Source organism: Notolepis coatsorum (genome assembly GCF_963971535.1).
Source record: "Notolepis coatsorum genome assembly, chromosome: 3".
Classification (NCBI taxonomy): Eukaryota; Metazoa; Chordata; class Actinopteri; order Aulopiformes; family Paralepididae; genus Notolepis; species Notolepis coatsorum.
In genome coordinates, this window is record NC_140167.1 from 196,667,064 (window position 1) to 196,687,691 (window position 20,628).

The window sequence follows — 20,628 nt, forward strand, 5'->3', positions numbered from 1 at the left end:
GGCTGGATACAGAGGGCTCCAGGGTACCAGTCTGTGGGTAGATGAGGGGGGCTGGATACAGAGGGTTTTTTGTTACCAGTCTGTGGGTACATGAGGAGGCTGGATGCAGAGGGCTCCAGGGTACCAGTCTGTGGGTAGATGAGGAGGCTGGATGCAGAGGGCTCCAGGGTACCAGTCTGTGGGTAGACGAGGAGGCTGGATGCAGAGGACTCCAGGGTACCAGTCTGTGGGTAGATGAGGCTGGATGCAGAGGGCTCCAGGGTACCAGTCTGTGGGTAGATGAGGCTGGATGCAGAGGGCTCCAGGGTACCAGTCTGTGGGTAGATGAGGGCTGAATGTGGAAAAAAAAGAAGGAAAAAAAGATATAGATAAATTGAGCAATAATACCCAAGAAGGAAAGGAAAGGGGGGGGCGGAGTGCACAGCTGTGAAGGAAGGGTGCGCTGCATTTGCAACACAAGACAAAATGAGAGCAACAAGGCACGCAGCACTGTAATAGTTTTACCTCGATTATCTTGTCTTCGTGATCTCACGTTGCGTTCACAGTGAGGACGTCGCCTCCTGTTAGTTTTGGCGGCTGAGTGCACTCTTCCTATATCAGATTTATTTGGGGATGAGACGGTAGAATGATTGATGGGGCGTGAGGAAGAGAGACGGTGGTTGTGCTTGTTTACGCTCTGGGATCCTCTGGTCCATTTAGGAAATCCCTGAACATGAACTTGTATTGTTTTGTGATAGATTATTAGTTACTGGGTATTTCAAAGTACCTCATATTTGGTACTGTAATGGGAATTATTAAAGGACAAACGATGAGCCGTTTACATTAATCATTCTGAGTCATTATTAATAATAATAAGAAGGTTTATTTAATAAAGAAAGTTCATGACAGCGTGGCCACGCTGCCAGGCCAGTCACCCGCCAGAGACAGACATGTTTACCCCCTAGCGTCTGACAGGGACTGACCTAGAGGCCTGGTCAGACATACAATTGAATACATGAAATTACGTAGAAGAAAACAGAATGGCTGGTTAGAGAAATTAATAATACGACTATGTTATGGCTAAGCCTGGAAGGAAAAACAGCTCCATCTTACAGTTCCCATGACCTTGGGTTATGGCTCTATGGCTGGTAGAAACAGCAACTTCGTTACAACTGAGAGAATGATAGAGTAATCTTAAAGAGACATACACACATTAACCAGTAAATCTGGTTGGACTGAAACTCTAGCTGTATGACATGATAAAATAACAGACTCATAATGACATGATAATATATTCCACGACAGTACCATTTTGAAGCTAACAACTAGGGCTTTCCAATGATATAAAATAAGTGTATGATTATCATCATCATTTTTTATTATTATGGTTCTATGGTATTATGGTATGTAGTTGCACTTGAACTTGTTGAAATTAAACTTGGAAGATACAAATTTATTTTCAAGCACTTTCCTTGCTTATTTCAGATTTATGTGTAATGAATGGAATGTAGACAATCTTGTTGGCAATATAGAACAGCTGACAGATTAGAAATAGCATATATTGTTCAAAAGTTATGAATTAATTAATGAAACTAGATTAGATAAAGATATATATATAGATTAAAAAAATATATATATCTTTTTTACATATTGTGATGGTAGGCCTAATTATAAAACGTTCATGTGTGTGTTAAAATGTTTCTTCAAACTTACCCCATTCTCTTCATAGAGCCTTGTCTTCCTCCATACTCTATGCCGCTCTAGAATCATCTTTCCTGGGTAGAAGAGTTGCATGGCTCTGCCTGGCCCTTCCTGGCTCTCAGCTGTATGTTATTAGCCAACACTAGCATGAGAGCTAGCGTCCAGCAGCAGGCCTGGTCATCAATTATAGGTTGATAAAATGAAATATGTTATATATACGAATATGACCAACTAATGAATACACTAAATACAACAATGTGGCTATTTGAAAACACTGCATTTGTGAAATAAAGTTCAAGTTCAAGTTCTTTAATAGTTGTCATACAGAAGTACAGAATACTTTCATACAAAATGCTTCTTACTGTTACGCTCCAGAGACTGTGCTAGACAAGATAGTATCAAATAACATAATAACATAATATAGCATGAATTTAGAAGAAGAAAATGAGGTCACAGTGTTCGGTATAGACATATGTACAATGTTCTGAGTTACTATATAATATACAATACACAATACTATGCAGTGTACTAATGTACAGTACTATCTAGTGCAAAGCAGAAATGGGATGAGGTACAATTTTAGGTACAATTTACAGTAAGGTGTACGAGTTGTAGTGCAATCCTTCATCCATAAATATAAAGTGTGGGGAGTGGGTGCTACAGTGTGTTTGTTTAAAGTGGGTGTGTGCTATAAGTGTGTGGAGTGGGTGCTACAGTGTGTTTGTTTAAAGTGAGTGTGTGCGTGTGGATGTGTGTGCTATGTGCGTTTGGTGGTTGTTGTTGTGTAGTGTTCATTCATTGTTCGTTTAGCAGCCTGATGGCCTGGGGATAGAAGCTTCTTCTGAGTCTTTCTGTGCTCGCCTTGAGACTCCTGTATCGCTTGCCTGACCGCAGCAGTTCAAAGAGGCAGTTGTTCGGGTGACTGGAGTCTTTAATGATTCTCTTAGCCTTGCCCTTGCAACGCTTGTAGTAAATGTTCTGGAGGGTGGGGAGCCCCCCTCCAATTGTGCGTTCGGCTGAACGTGTCACTCTTTGTAGTGTGCTTTGGTCTTGTGCAGTGCTATTCCCAAACCAGGAGGTGATGTTGCCGGTCAAGATGCTCTCTATTGTACATGAGTAGAAGTTCTTAAGGATCTTCTGGCTGACTTGGAACTTCCTTAGGCGCCTGAGGAAGTAGAGGCGTTGTCGTGCCTTCTTCACAACACTGTTAATGTGTGTGGTCCATGTCAAGTCCTCGGATATGTAGGCTCCGAGGTACTTAAAGCTGTTGACTCTCTCAACCGGTGCCCCGTCGATGCTGAGGGGGCTGTAGTCCTTGACCCCCGACCTCCTGAAGTCCACAATCATCTCCTTTGTTTTGCTGACGTTCAGGGAGAGGCTGTTTTCCTGGCACCATCCCGCCAGGACCTTGACCTCTTCCAGGTAGGCCCTCTCGTCGTTGGCAGAGATCAGGCCCACCACCACTGTGTCGTCAGCAAATTTGACGATTGTATTGCTACTCCGCTGAGCCACACAGTCGTGTGTGTACAGGGAGTAGAGGAGGGGACTCAGAACACAGCCCTGGGGGGCCCCTATGTTGAGGGTGATGGATGAGGAGGTGCAGTTGCCTGCTCTCACCACCTGGGGTCTGCCAGTCAGGAAGTCCAAGACCCACTGGCAGAGGTCATAGCCCAAGCCCAGGTCCCTGAGCTTGGCTATGAGTATGGAGGGGACTATGGTATTGAATGCCGAGCTGTAGTCGATGAATAGCATTCTCACATAGTTCCCCTGCCTCTTGTCCAGGTGTGATGCTGCTGTGTGCAGCACATGGGATATGGCGTCCTCCGTGGACCTGTTGGGGCGGTATGCAAATTGCAGGGGGTCCATGTTGATGGGGAGGGAGGAGCAGATGTAGCCCTTTACTAGCTTCTCGAAGCACTTCATGGCTATGGAGGTGAGAGCTACAGGGCGGTAGTCGTTGAGGCAAGCAGGCTTGGATTTTTTGGGTACAGGGATAATAGTGGACTTCTTCAGGCAGGTGGGGATGACAGCCTGTTCTAAGGACAGGTTAAATATGTCAGTGAATACTGGGGCCAGTTGGTCGGCACAGACTTTTAGGACGCGGCCGGGGATGCCGTCTGGACCTGCTGCCTTCCTGATATTCACTTTTTTGAAGGTCCGCCTCACCTCATGCTCTGTTACCCTGAACACTGCGCCTCCATCAGCAGCCGACCCCCCCCCCCCCCATTGCCGAGGCTTGTGAGCTGGTGTTGTTATTACCAGCATCAAACCTCGCATAGAAGGTATTGAGGTCATTTGCTAAGGAGATGTCACTGTTCAGTTTGAGGGAGGCGCCTTTGTAGTCTGTCATCGTTTTGAGCCCCTGCCACATAGCTCTAGAGTCAGCTTGTTCAAACTGGAGTTCAATTTTATCCCTGTAGCGTCGTTTGGCCTCTGACACTGTCCTCCTTACGTTGTATCGCGCCACCTTGTGGTCATTCATGTTGCCTGCCTCTAGGCCGTCGTTGTATGCTTTGGTGCGCTCTTGGTACGTCAATTGTGTTCACGTTTGTCAAGCGTTAGCTCGCAGCTAACGCTACTTCAACACAAAGCACGACATCCTGGGTGAAATTCTTACATCAAATCGGTACTTTTGCAACAAGCTTTTTGAGTGGAAAATATGACCAGAATCTCTGGAAAAACATCTCACAAACAGTATAGACGGTTATAAACGTTAACAAATGCTATAATAAGTCCAACTAATTTGTATAAATAGTACTTACATGGTCGTTTCAAAATGCACAAACATGCGTTGACACGTGTTGAATCCCCGGAGACATTTATTCCTTGACTGACCGCTCTGGGAGAATATACCAAAAAACTCGGCACGCCTTCAAGGGGGGCTTTTATAGAGTTCCTCTAAGACTTGCGGACTAATACTTGGTGTGATGGTAGTGGTAGGTCTTCCAAATAAGGTCTGAAAAGATGGTGTCCTTCCGCCAAAAACTTGAGAAAATAGGACCTGAATGCCCGGCCACTCCCATGTTATCGCGCCGGCGATATCTGCGACGCGGAGACGTTAAGAGCTCTGACGTGGCGGCTGGGTGGAGTTTGTATTTAAAAGGGGCCCTCGCGGGGGAGCTCCAGTAGCTCACCGCGTATCTCGGCGCTATTTCGGTGTCGGGGACAACCGTGCGCGTCACTGATCTGGGGTACACGAGTTCGACTCCCGGACTCGCCGTATTTTCTCAGTGTCTTTCCCCGATCTATATCCCATTCAACCTGTTTCTGTCGGTCATGCTTGACCAGAAAAAGCGATAAACGCTGAAAAGAACCAGCTGACTGGTCAAAGTTTAAAAAAAAAGAAAGGGGCCCTCGCGGTGGCAGGGGCCCAACCTGTCTATTCTAAGCAGTCTCGACTCAAACGGAAGCCCACATGGGACCAGTTCGGAGTAGATAAATAAACCATAGAAATCGAATAATGTATGGAATAAACACAATTCAGTATCAAAAGAGACATTTGTAGTGATTCCTTCCTTATCTTTAGAGCTATTTAACAAAGATGTGTTTGTTTTGAAGAGATAGAGAGAGAGAAAGAGATATTTATAAATGTTTTAACCAGGGACAGTGCACATTAATCAACATCTTCAGTTTCCACATCAATGTAAATGTGCCAGAATTAGCTAATTTATCTAGTTTTAATTTAGCTAGTTTTCATCTGTAGTCCCTGCCTAACATGCATGTCTTCATGGTGTGGAGGGAAACCAGAGTACCTGGAGGAAACCCACGCAAACACGGGGAGAACATGCAAACTCCACACAGAACGGCCCGCTCCTGGGATTCACAAAAAAGCCAAGAAAAGATTGACATAATAATTTTTTATTGGGGTGCACATCATCTAGGCTACTAGGTCGGAATTCTAATACTGGGAGAACTCGCCATCGATGAGTGAAGAAACCTCTGGCGGTACTCTCTCCCTTTGCCATCACAGCCGTCATGTCACCTGGAGGGTACTGGGCCACTGTGAGGGGAGGGGAGGGGAGGGGAGGGGAGGGGTGTATGTGCTCTGCTTAGTAGGAATCAAAGCACACAGACAGACCAGACCAGCCCTCATCCTCTCTTCTATCTCTTTGCAAGACCAGGACCAGCCCTCATCCTCTCTTCCATCTCTTTGCAAGACCAGGACCAGCCCTCATCCTCTCTTCCATCTCTTTGCTTCTTTCCCTTCTACCTCATGCTTCTGCTCTTTCTTTGTACTATTTTATTCTATTCTCTGTCTGGACCCCCCTCCCCATAGCCATACCCCTTCAGTAGTTTCAGTTTGGCAAACCGCCAACCCTGGCAGACTCTCTCCAGCATATAGACACCGCCACACCCCCAGTATATAGACACCGTCACACCCCCAGTATATAGACACAGCCACACCCCCAGTATATAGACACAGCCACACCCCCAGTATATACACAGTCACACCCCCAGTATATACACAGTCACACCCCCAGTATATAGACACAGCCACACCCCCAGTATATAGACACCACCACACCCCCAGTATATAGACACAGCCACACCCCCAGTATATAGACACAGCCACACCCCCAGTATATAAACACCACCACACCCCCAGTATATAGACACAGCCACACCCCCAGTATATAGACACAGTCACACCCCATATAGACACAGTCACACCCCCATTATATAGACACAGCCACACCCCCATTATATAGACACCGTCACACCCCCAGTATATAAACACCACCACACCCCCAGTATATAGACACAGCCACACCCCCAGTATATAGACACAGTCACACCCCCAGTATATAAACACCACCACACCCCCAGTATATAGACACAGCCACACCCCCAGTATATAGACACAGCCACACCCCAGTATATAGACACCACCACACCCCCAGTATATAGACACAGCCACACCCCCAGTATATAGACACAGCCACACCCCCAGTATATAGACACAGTCACACCCCCAGTATATAAACACCACCACACCCCCAGTATATAGACACAGCCACACCCCCAGTATATAGACACAGTCACACCCCCAGTATATAAACACCACCACACCCCCAGTATATAGACACAGCCACACCCCCAGTATATAGACACAGCCACACCCCCAGTATATAGACACAGCCACACCCCCAGTATATAGACACAGTCACACCCCCAGTATATAGACACAGCCACACCCCCAGTATATAGACACAGCCACACCCCAGTATATAGACACCACCACACCCCCGGTATATAGACACAGCCACACCCCCAGTATATAGACACCATCACACCCCCAGTATATAGACACCACCACACCCCCAGTATATAGACACAGTCACACCCCCAGTATATAGACACAGCCACACCCCCAGTATATAGACACCATCACACCCCCAGTATATAGACACCACCACACCCCCAGTATATAGACAGAGCCACACCCCCAGTATATAGACACAGCCACACCCCCAGTATATAGACACAGCCACACCCCCAGTATATATACACAGCCACACCCCCAGTATATAGACACAGCCACACCCCCAGTATATAGACACCATCACACTCCCAGTATATAGACACCGTCACACCCCCAGTATATAGACACAGCCACACCCCCAGTATATAGACAGTCACACCCCCAGTATATAGACACAGTCACACCCCCAGTATATAAACACCACCACACCCCCAGTATATAGACACAGTCACACCCCCAGTATATAAACACCACCACACCCCCAGTATATAGACACAGTCACACCCCCAGTATATAGACACAGTCACACCCCCAGTATATAAACACCACCACACCCCCAGTATATAGACACAGCCACACCCCCAGTATATAGACACAGCCACACCCCCAGTATATAGACAGTCACACCCCCAGTATATAGACACAGCCACACCCCCAGTATATAGACACAGTCACACCCCCAGTATATAGACACAGTCACACCCCCAGTATATAAACACCACCACACCCCCAGTATATAGACACAGCCACACCCCCAGTATATAGACACAGCCACACCCCCAGTATATAGACACAGCCACACCCCCAGTATATAGACAGTCACACCCCCAGTATATAGACACAGCCACACCCCCAGTATATAGACACAGCCACACCCCCAGTATTATAGACACCATCACACCCCCAGTATATAGACAGTCACACCCCCAGTATATAGACACAGCCACACCCCCAGTATATAGACACCATCACACCCCCAGTATATAGACACAGCCACACCCCCAGTATATAGACACAGCCACACCCCCAGTATATAGACACAGTCACACCCCATATAGACACAGCCACACCCCCAGTATATAGACACCATCACACCCCCAGTATATAGACACAGTCACACCCCCAGTATATAGACACAATCACACCCCCAGTATATAGACACAGCCACACCCCCAGTATATAGACACGTCACACCCCCAGTATATAGACACAGCCACACCCCATATAGACACAGCCACACCCCCAGTATATAGACACAGTCACACCCCCAGTATATAGACACAGTCACACCCCCAGTATATATACACAGCCACACCCCATATAGACACAGCCACAGCCCCAGTATATAGACACAGTCACACCCCCAGTATATAGACACAGCCACACCCCCAGTATATAGACAGCCACACCCCCAGTATATAGACAGCCACACCCCCAGTATATAGACACAGCCACACCCCCAGTATATAGACACAGCCACACCCCCAGTATATAGACACAGCCACACCCCCAGTATATAGACACCATCACACCCCCAGTATATAGACACCGTCACACCCCCAGTATATAGACACAGCCACACCCCCAGTATATAGACACAGCCACACCCCCAGTATATAGACACAGCCACACCCCCAGTATATAGACACCATCACACCCCCAGTATATAGACACCACCACACCCCCAGTATATAGACACAGTCACACCCCCAGTATATAGACACAGCCACACCCCCAGTATATAGACACCATCACACCCCCAGTATATAGACACCACCACACCCCCAGTATATAGACAGAGCCACACCCCCAGTATATAGACACAGCCACACCCCCAGTATATAGACACAGCCACACCCCCAGTATATAGACACCATCACACTCCCAGTATATAGACACCGTCACACCCCCAGTATATAGACACAGCCACACCCCCAGTATATAGACAGTCACACCCCCAGTATATAGACACAGTCACACCCCCAGTATATAAACACCACCACACCCCCAGTATATAGACACAGTCACACCCCCAGTATATAAACACCACCACACCCCCAGTATATAGACACAGTCACACCCCCAGTATATAAACACCACCACACCACCAGTATATAGACACAGCCACACCCCCAGTATATAGACACAGTCACACACCCAGTATATAGACACAGCCACACCCCCAGTATATAGACAGTCACACCCCCAGTATATAGACACAGCCACACCCCCAGTATTATAGACACCATCACACCCCCAGTATATAGACAGTCACACCCCCAGTATATAGACACAGCCACACCCCCAGTATATAGACACCATCACACCCCCAGTATATAGACACAGCCACACCCCCAGTATATAGACACAGTCACACCCCATATAGACACAGCCACACCCCCAGTATATAGACACCATCACACCCCCAGTATATAGACACAGTCACACCCCCAGTATATAGACACAATCACACCCCCAGTATATAGACACAGCCACACCCCCAGTATATAGACACGTCACACCCCCAGTATATAGACACAGTCACACCCCATATAGACACAGCCACACCCCCAGTATATAGACAGTCACACCCCCAGTATATAGACACAGTCACACCCCCAGTATATAGACACAGTCACACCCCCAGTATATAGACACAGCCACACCCCCAGTATATAAACACCACCACACCCCCAGTATATAGACACAGCCACACCCCCAGTATATAGACACCGTCACACCCCCAGTATATAGACACAGTCACACCCCATATAGACACAGCCACACCCCCAGTATATAGACACAGTCACACCCCCAGTATATAGACACAGTCACACCCCCAGTATATAGACACAGCCACACCCCCAGTATATAGACAGCCACACCCCCAGTATATAGACACCACCACACCCCCAGTATATAGACACAGTCACACCCCCAGTATATAAACACCACCACACCCCCAGTATATAGACACAGCCACACCCCCATTATATAGACACAGCCACACCCCCAGTATATAGACACAGTCACACCCCAGTATATAGACACAGCCACACCCCCAGTATATAAACACCACCACACCCCCAGTATATAGACACAGCCACACCCCCAGTATATAGACACAGTCACACCCCCAGTATATAGACACAGCCACACCCCAGTATATAGACACCACCACACCCCCAGTATATAGACACCACCACACCCCCAGTATATAGACACAGCCACACCCCCAGTATATAGACACAGTCACACCCCCAGTATATAGACACCACCACACCCCCAGTATATAGACACCGTCACACCCCCAGTATATAAACACCACCACACCCCCAGTATATAGACACAGCCACACCCCCAGTATATAGACACCACCACACCCCCAGTACATAGACACAGTCACACCCCCAGTATATAGACACCATCACACCCCCAGTATATAGACACAGTCACGCCCCCAGTATATAGACACCACCACACCCCCAGTATATAGACACCGTCACACCCCCAGTATATAAACACCACCACACCCCCAGTATATAGACACAGCCACACCCCCAGTATATAGACACCACCACACCCCCAGTATATAGACAGTCACACCCCCAGTATATAAACACAGCCACACCCCCAGTATATAGACACCATCACACCCCCAGTATATAGACACAGTCACACCCCCAGTATATAGACACAGCCACACCCCCAGTATATAGACACCGTCACACCCCCAGTATATAGACACAGTCACACCCCATATAGACACAGCCACACCCCCAGTATATAGACACAGTCACACCCCCAGTATATAGACACAGTCACACCCCCAGTATATAGACACAGCCACACCCCCAGTATATAGACACAGCCACACCCCCAGTATATAGACACAGCCACACCCCCAGTATATAAACACCACCACACCCCCAGTATATAGACACAGCCACACCCCCAGTATATAGACACAGTCACACCCCCAGTATATAGACACAGCCACACCCCCAGTATATAGACACAGTCACACCCCCAGTATATAGACACAGCCACACCCCCAGTATATAGACACCACCACACCCCCAGTATATAGACACAGTCACACCCCCAGTATATAGACACAGCCACACCCCAGTATATAGACACAGCCACACCCCCAGTATATAGACACAGTCACACCCCCAGTATATAGACACAGCCACACCCCAGTATATAGACACAGCCACACCCCCAGTATATAGACACCACCACACCCCCAGTATATAGACACCACCACACCCCCAGTATATAGACACAGCCACACCCCCAGTATATAAACACCACCACACCCCCAGTATATAGACACCACCACACCCCCAGTATATAGACACAGTCACACCCCCAGTATATAGACACCATCACACCCCCAGTATATAGACACAGTCACACCCCCAGTATATAGACACAGTCACACCCCCAGTATATAGACACAGTCACACCCCCAGTATATAGACACAGTCACACCCCCAGTATATAGACACAGTCACACCCCCAGTATATAGACACAGTCACACCCCCAGTATATAAACACCACCACACCCCCAGTATATAGACACCGTCACACCCCCAGTATATAGACACAGCCACACCCCCAGTATATAGACACCACCACACCCCCAGTATATAGACACCATCACACCCCCAGTATATAGACACAGTCACACCCCCAGTATATAGACACATCCACACCCCCAGTATATAGACACCATCACACCCCCAGTATATAGACACCATCACACCCCCAGTATATAGACACAGCCACACCCCCAGTATATAGACACAGTCACACCCCCAGTATATAGACACAGTCACACCCCATATAGACACAGCCACACCCCCAGTATATAGACACAGTCACACCCCATATAGACACAGCCACACCCCCAGTATATAGACACAGTCACACCCCCAGTATATAGACACAGTCACACCCCCAGTATATAGACACAGTCACACCCCCAGTATATAGACACAGCCACACCCCCAGTATATAGACACAGCCACACCCCCAGTATATAAACACCACCACACCCCCAGTATATAGACACAGTCACACCCCCAGTATATAGACACAGCCACACCCCCAGTATATAGACACAGTCACACCCCCAGTATATAAACACCACCACACCCCCAGTATATAGACACAGCCACACCCCCAGTATATAGACACAGCCACACCCCCAGTATATAAACACCACCACACCCCAGTATATAGACACAGCCACACCCCCAGTATATAGACACAGCCACACCCCAGTATATAGACACAGCCACACCCCCAGTATATAGACACAGTCACACCCCCAGTATATAGACACACCCCAGTATATAGACACAGCCACACCCCCAGTATATAAACACCACCACACCCCCAGTATATAGACACAGCCACACCCCCAGTATATAGACACAGCCACACCCCCAGTATATAAACACCACCACACCCCCAGTATATAGACACAGTCACACCCCCAGTATATAGACACAGCCACACCCCAGTATATAGACACAGTCACACCCCCAGTATATAGACACTACCACACCCCCAGTATATAGACACAGTCACACCCCCAGTATATAGACACCACCACACCCCCAGTATATAGACACAGTCACACCCCCAGTATATAGACACAGCCACACCCCCAGTATATAGACACAGCCACACCCCCAGTATATAGACACAGTCACACCCCCAGTTTATAGACACAGTCACACCCCCAGTATATAAACACCACCACACCCCCAGTATATAGACACAGCCACACCCCCAGTATATAGACACAGTCACACCCCCAGTATATAAACACCACCACACCCCCAGTATATAGACACAGCCACACCCCCAGTATATAGACACAGTCACACCCCCAGTATATAGACACAGCCACACCCCAGTATATAGACACAGTCACACCCCCAGTATATAGACACAGCCACACCCCAGTATATAGACACAGTCACACCCCCAGTATATAGACACAGTCACACCCCCAGTATATAGACACAGTCACACCCCCAGTATATAGACACAGTCACACCCCCAGTATATAGACACAGTCACACCCCCAGTATATAGACACAGTCACACCCCCAGTATATAGACACAGTCACACCCCCAGTATATAGACACAGCCACACCCCCAGTATATAGACACAGCCACACCCCCAGTATATAGACACAGTCACACCCCCAGTATATAGACACCACCACACCCCCAGTATATAGACACAGCCACACCCCCAGTATATAGACACAGCCACACCCCCAGTATATAGACACAGTCACACCCCCAGTATATAGACACAGCCACACCCCCAGTATATAAACACCACCACACCCCCAGTATATAGACACAGCCACACCCCCAGTATATAGACACAGTCACACCCCCAGTATATAGACACAGCCACACCCCCAGTATATAGACACAGTCACACCCCCAGTATATAGACACAGTCACACCCCCAGTATATAGACACAGCCACACCCCCAGTATATAGACACAGCCACACCCCCAGTATATAGACACAGTCACACCCCCAGTATATAGACACCACCACACCCCCAGTATATAGACACAGCCACACCCCCAGTATATAGACACAGTCACACCCCCAGTATATAGACACAGCCACACCCCAGTATATAGACACAGCCACACCCCCAGTATATAGACACAGTCACACCCCCAGTATATAGACACAGCCACACCCCCAGTATATAGACACCACCACACCCCCAGTATATAGACACAGCCACACCCCCAGTATATAGACAGTCACACCCCCAGTATATAGACACAGCCACACCCCCAGTATATAGACAGTCACACCCCCAGTATATAGACACAGCCACACCCCCAGTATATAGACACAGCCACACCCCCAGTATATAGACACAGTCACACCCCCAGTATATAGACACAGCCACACCCCCAGTATATAGACACAGCCACACCCCCAGTATATAGACACAGTCACACCCCCAGTATATAGACACAGCCACACCCCCAGTATATAGACACAGCCACACCCCCAGTATATAGACACAGCCACACCCCCAGTATATAGACACAGTCACACCCCCAGTATATAGACACAGCCACACCCCCAGTATATAGACACCACCACACCCCCAGTATATAGACACAGCCACACCCCCAGTATATAGACACCATCACACCCCCAGTATATAGACACAGCCACACCCCCAGTATATAGACACAGCCACACCCCCAGTATATAGACACCACCACACCCCCAGTATATAGACACAGCCACACCCCCAGTATATAGACACCATCACACCCCCAGTATATAGACACAGCCACACCCCCAGTATATAGACACAGCCACACCCCCAGTATATAGACACAGCCACACCCCCAGTATATAGACACCATCACACCCCCAGTATATAGACACAGCCACACCCCCAGTATATAGACACAGCCACACCCCCAGTATATAGACACCATCACACCCCCAGTATATAGACACAGCCACACCCCCAACCCCAGCCACAAGCCTAGCTGCATCCAGTCCTGTCCATAGTATAATCCCTGGTTCTGAGCCTCTCTTATGTCAACGACCACAGAGCTAATCCCAGCCGCCCAGCACATCAGGGCCTCTCTGTATGTGTGTCTGTGGCACGCTGGCCCATAGGGAGTCTGTGGGTGTGAGAGGCTGTGTGGTATGTGTTGGCCCGTGGCCAATGCTTGGGGCGTGCCCCCCTTTGAACACACACACATGCACGCAATGTTGAGCTGTGACTCCTTCCTCGACCCCTGCAGCCCAGACTGTGAGAGAGAGCTCACTTGTCAGAGTTGTCACGTCTCGAGTCCCCACGTCTGCCCGTGATGTCATAGCGACACAGAGCACACTGAGGCATCCTGGCGCCTTTTACTCTCGGACTCTCCGTCCTCTCTGTGACTCAGCGTATTCAGGAACGGTCTGACTGTCCTCATGCCGGCTAATGATTCAATATTCATGTGGATGGTCTTTTCAATGGTATCCTACTCCGATTTTGCACACAATGAGAGTGGAGATATTTGAGGGAATATCATTTGAAAATGATAGCTTTGGTTGGACGTTCCACTTGGTTAGATATTAGTTTTGTTGGACATTACACATACAGTTCAATGCAATGAGCGTTAGCTGGCTTATTTAATCATTGAATGTGATTTTCCAGACTGTAGCAGATATCATAATCGTAATACACATCTACCCCCCCCCCCCCCCCCCCCATTTATCACTCCAGCCCAATATGCAACACTAAACTTGAGTGTTTTCTTGATCTGATCTCTTTGCAAGCCCAGAACCAGCCCTCGTCCTCCACTTGGTTAGATATGACTTTTGTTGGATATTACACATACAGTTCAATGCAATGAGCATTAGCTGGTTTATTTAATCATTTACTGTGATTTTGCAGACTGTATAGAATAGAATAGAAATACTTTTATTATCCCGAGGGAAATTTGACACTGCAAATCGCTCAACATTTAAACATTTAGACAGAACGGGTCACGAATAAGAATAACAAAACAAATCAAATTGCCTAAGATAAGAGTAGAATAAAATAGAATAAAAATGGAATAAAATATACAGTAAAAATATACTGAGGTCTACAGTAGGTGTAGTATTGCACAGACTGCTGTTTCAAAAGTAAGAGTCCAGGAAGATGGTAACTGTCACTCTGTGCTCAGTGATGCAGTATCTAGTCTGATGGCTGTCGGAATGAAGGACTTCCTGTGCCGTTCAGTGCTGCATTTAGGTAGTGTGAGCCTAGCACTGAGATTATAGCAGATTATGCCCAATTATGCAACTAAACTGAGTGTTGTCCACTACTTCCCCCAGGATGGTTTCGTGGTGCGGATCTACGCCACCAGCTCGGACCTGGCCCTGCAGCAGGAACTGCAGCTGAAGCTGGCCAGGAAGTGTCTGCACGCCTGCGGCATCTCTCTGTTCGACTTGGAGAAGGACCTCCACATCATCAGTGAGTCACACAGCAGGGGGCGACCGGGCCGCATCTATTCCAATACCAACGCAGTTGTGCGTTTTGCAAATCTGATTGGCCACTGACGTTTCTGGTCATGTGACATGTGTGCCCAATCGCGTGACGAGCTGCGTCTTTGCCCATTTCCACGTCAAACAGCCTGCAAACTACCTGGCGTTCTATCGCCATGCTCTAAGACAAACTCTAACCTTAACCAACTTCGAAAGAGTGCCTAAGCTTAACCGTCGAAATAACTTGCCGTCACACGATTGGTGCACATGTCACATGACCAGAAACGTCAGTGGCCAATCAGATTCGCAAATCGCACAACTGCGTTGGGTAAAGCATACACGCGACCGGGCCGCTGGTTTTATTATGAGCATGACGTCAGTAGGGCTGACCTTCAAATGTCTTTTTGGCATTCGAAGCTTCAGGGGCCGAGATTCGATTTTAATTCGAAGCTTCGAGGTAAAAAAAATAATAATAATGTTTTTAATTTTCTTTTTAAAATATATATATATATATATTTTTTTTTTTATGTTGTGGAACTTGTACAGCACTTTGTTCAACTTTGTCAGTGCTGTAAAGTTTAAACCTTTTTAAATCTTGGACAAACGAAACACTTTGCTTTCATGAAATATTGTAAGCTGTCATTTGAGGCTTTATAAAAGCAGCACAATGAACACAAATCTGCCAGTGCCGAGTCCGACCTCATCTTAAATAACAAACAGCAGTGGCGAACCACATAACGCGCTGAGTCGCGGCACGGCCGACCCGGGTTCGATTCCCGGACCCGCCGTTATTTGCCGAATGTCTTCCCCCCACTCTGTTTCCCGTTCCTCCTCTCTCTCTCTCTCTCTACTGGACTGCCCAGTAGTAAAAAGCGATAAACGCTAAAAAAGAAATCTTAAAAAAAAAAATATAACAAACAGCATTGCTTGTTGTAGTTAACAAAGAGAGGGCAGAGTTGATTTTGCAAAAATATATATATATATATATATATTTAATATATTCGATTTTTTTCCCCCATTCTAATCCCATGCCCATCGAATGACGCTTAGAAGTATTTAAGACAGCCCTAGACGTCACACATGCAGTAGGAACCGACAACGGTATATACATCGCAAAAAAATGCTGCACTGGATTGTATAAAAAAACAACTAAAGAAGAATGGATAGAAGTAATCTGTGTGAGAATTTGATTGAGAAGATTTTAATCAAAATACATTGAAAAGGGAAATCTGGACTCAAAAGGTACGACAGTGGCTCAGGAGGTAGAGCAGTTGTTTGGGAATCCGGACGTTCCCGGTTCGATTCCCGCTCCTCCTGGGCAGCGTGTCGAAATGCCCTTGAGCAAGACACTTAAACGCCTAATTGCTCCTGATGAGCAGGTTGGCACCTTGCATGGTTGCCTCTGCCATCGGTGTGTGAATGTGTGAGTGAATGGGTCAATTAATTATGAATTACATTGGAAGGAGTACCGTAATCGCACTCTAGCAGAATAACGGTAACATGATATTTTGTCTGTATTGAGCAGCCCTAGCGTCTCTGGGTATTATGTATGTGTGTGCATGGTGTGTTTGATCTAGAGATCCCGGCTGCCCGCTAAGCGTGCACGCTTTACGTGAGACACAGAACTGTAATCTGATTACTAGTCCTATGTGAAACCGACTCACTATGATGTAAGATGTGAGAAATGAAAGGACCATACCTTTTAGCCCATTCAAACCTTTTTAAAAGAGACCGTAACGTCGTCAAACGGCGCTCTCGAGGCGAAATAGCCCCGCTTGGTACTGCACTACGTCCACAATGCAACGGGTCTCCGTCCGCACAAGCCTCGTCTTGGCGTCGTCTCAAAAAACCATCCACAGGGTTCGCACAAGGTCCTTGAAGTGCTTAAAGTGCTTGATTTTTGACAAAAGAAAGTCAAGGCCTGGAATTCCTTGAAAACAGCAATTTTTTTTAACAAGGTGCTTAATAAGTCCTTCAATTAAAATAAACCAAGCTTTGTTCATCCATGATAAAAAATGTATGAATCAAGAAATTAAATGTTTTAATCTAAAGTGTAACTAATTGTCGGAAATTGATTTGAAGCCATAAATATTGGATTCGATTTTCCTTTCAATAAAAAAAAAAAACGCCATTTAAAAGTGAATTGTATCCTTTTAAATGCCCTTTTTTAAATGAAAATAGTGCTTGGGAAAAATATTTGAAAGTCGTTGCATTTAATTTTGCAATGTCTCTGTGGGAAGCCTGCATCCATACTAGCTCTCCTGAAGACCCACCTTTCCCATGCACTGCGCGTGCCCGTGGGAACAGGAAGCACACTCTGCGCTCCTTGAGAAACGTCGGGTCACGCAGAAGTCCTGAACGCAGTCTTGAGTTTAGTGCACATGAGCCGGCCTACTGCAAACAACATGAAGTAGGCAACACAGTGTTGTCAAAAAGACAGTCATATTTATTGAGCTTATTTATTGATCTGACCTTTTGCGAAGTCAGAAGAATCAACAGGCTGGTGATTGTCAGAGGACATACAATACTGCCCAAGAAAAACCCTGGGAGTAACGGGCTACGAAGCAGAAAGAGGCCGATGGCTGCTTTGTGGGCCGTTTCGGACAAATTGACAGAAAGATATGCACAAGTAGTGTTGATGATCGATAAGAAGGATGATTGATGACGAGCGGATCACTGTAAGCCCCACAGCTTTTGTGCTGTGTGGTGAAATTAGTGGTCAATTATAAGTCCCATCGCTGTGGGCATAATATAGTGTTTACTTGGCTCCATTGTCATGTTTAGAAGATGCAACAACATTGTCTATCGGCGCACTGTTGTTTGTTTTGCTATTGCTGCCCTCGGTCTCTGCCAAAGAGAGGTCTGGAGAAATTCACAGTCACTAATAAGTTACTAAACTCCAACCCACACATCAGACCAAAACAAAGGATGTAAACAAAGTGCAGTACCAAGCGAGGCCCTTTTGCCTAGAGCGTGCTGTTTGACGATATTACAGACTCTACCTTTTTAATAATGTGCACACTTGTTTCACGTTCCCCCCCTAACCGCTTTCCTGAGCATAGCTTACTTACTTGCTTTGTTTACCTGAGCGCTTACTTACTGTCAAAGATCTCTGCTTTGGTGTCAAAGTCACCGCGACACAAAGCACACCGAGGCATCTGTAATGTCTTTTACTCCGACTCTCCCTCCTCTGTGCGTATTCAGGAACAGTCTGACTTTCCTCTTGCATTGGGCTAATAATGATTCAACATTAACGTGGATGGTCTTTTTCCATGGCATCCTACTCAGATTTTTGCACACAATGAGAACAGAAATATTTGAGGGAATATTATCCGAAAATGATGGCTTTGGTATGACGTTCCACTTGGTTAGATATTACGCATAATACAGTTCAATGCAATGAGCATCAGCTGGATTATTTAACATGTGATTTTACAGATGGTTCTTTAAAACATACTCAAAATGATATCCTAGTCACACTCACAAATTGGTAGATCCTTAGAAGACATCTCTCTGTCTCTGTCTCTGTCTCCGTCTCTGTCTCTGTCTCTGTCTCTCTCTCTCTCTCTCTCTCTCTCTCTCTCTCTCTCTCTCTCTCTCTCTCTCTCTCTCTGTGTGTGTGCACGCTCAGAAATCAACGTGGCTCTTTAACCAGTGTAAATCTGAGAAAGCTCACTGCCCCCTCTCTTGGCCCGCATCCACGTTGGGTTGTTTTATGTTTCCGATTGATAGGTTCTAACCCGCAACGTGTTTTCTCTCTCAGGCACAGGCTTCGACGAGGAGGCAGCACTGCTCGGAGCGGGCAGGGAGTTCGCTCTGATGAAAACCGCCTCAGGAAAGGTGAGCGCCTGGAACAAAAAGCCTCCGCCAATGTTAAAGGGGAACGACACCATCATAAGAATTCACATGATGTTCTCCCTGTGCCCCGGGACAGTTCAGTCAGTGTTTGTGAACACACGCCGCTCTCTCCTAAAGCTAGAAATCAGAGCGAGAGGGAGAAGAACCCTCCAATCTGTGAAGTAATTTGGATGTAAAAACCGGGGGGGCTACTGCCATAGACGATGAATGGGGCTCTGTTTGTGTGAGCTCTTACACCCAAAGGAGGCTTTAATTCTGGGCCAGACCTCCTAGCAGTGCTATATAATATGAACCTTATTTGGGTGTAAGAGCTCACACAAAGATTATATTGCCTTAGATGGGTGTTATGAACTACATGAGGCCCTGTGTGTGTGTGTGTTTGTACTGATCTGGTTGTGCAAGCAGACGTGCAGGTGTCTGCACCTGACTCCTGTATTCTCTTTCTTCTGGAGCGAGTCCAGCAGCGTAGGCGTTGAGAGCGCCGGCCTGGAATAATAACAAGCCTATTGCTAGTGTAGAGGCTGCACCTGTGGAGGAGGAAGAAGAAGAAGAAAAAAAGCTTTAGCTTAATCAAATCTCTTTTTAAACTATTCCCCTGCTGCTTCACACTGGTAATATAAAGTCCCTCTGTCATAATGAACTCTCCCCAACTCAACAACAGCACCTGTTTATTTTCTGATGCTGTGAGTCTGTCGGGGCCAAGAAATGACAAATTACTTTCCCCCCCTCACTGATTAATCAACACAAGTTGACGCCGTCATCTTTTAAATGTTAAATGG

General features: G+C 47.0%; 1 protein-coding gene across 24 annotated transcripts in view; it reads left to right on the forward strand.

Moving 5' to 3' along the window:
* The window catches only part of mycbp2 (MYC binding protein 2), a 253,033-nt gene that overhangs the window by 82,799 nt on the left and 149,606 nt on the right, over positions 1-20,628 (forward strand). For all 24 annotated transcript variants that reach the window (XM_084309692.1, XM_084309678.1, XM_084309680.1 and 21 more), the window contains exons 10-11: positions 15,842-15,980; positions 19,755-19,831. In XM_084309692.1, the coding sequence (XP_084165818.1) occupies positions 15,842-15,980; positions 19,755-19,831 (216 nt within the window). The remainder of the gene's footprint in view (positions 1-15,841; positions 15,981-19,754; positions 19,832-20,628) is intronic.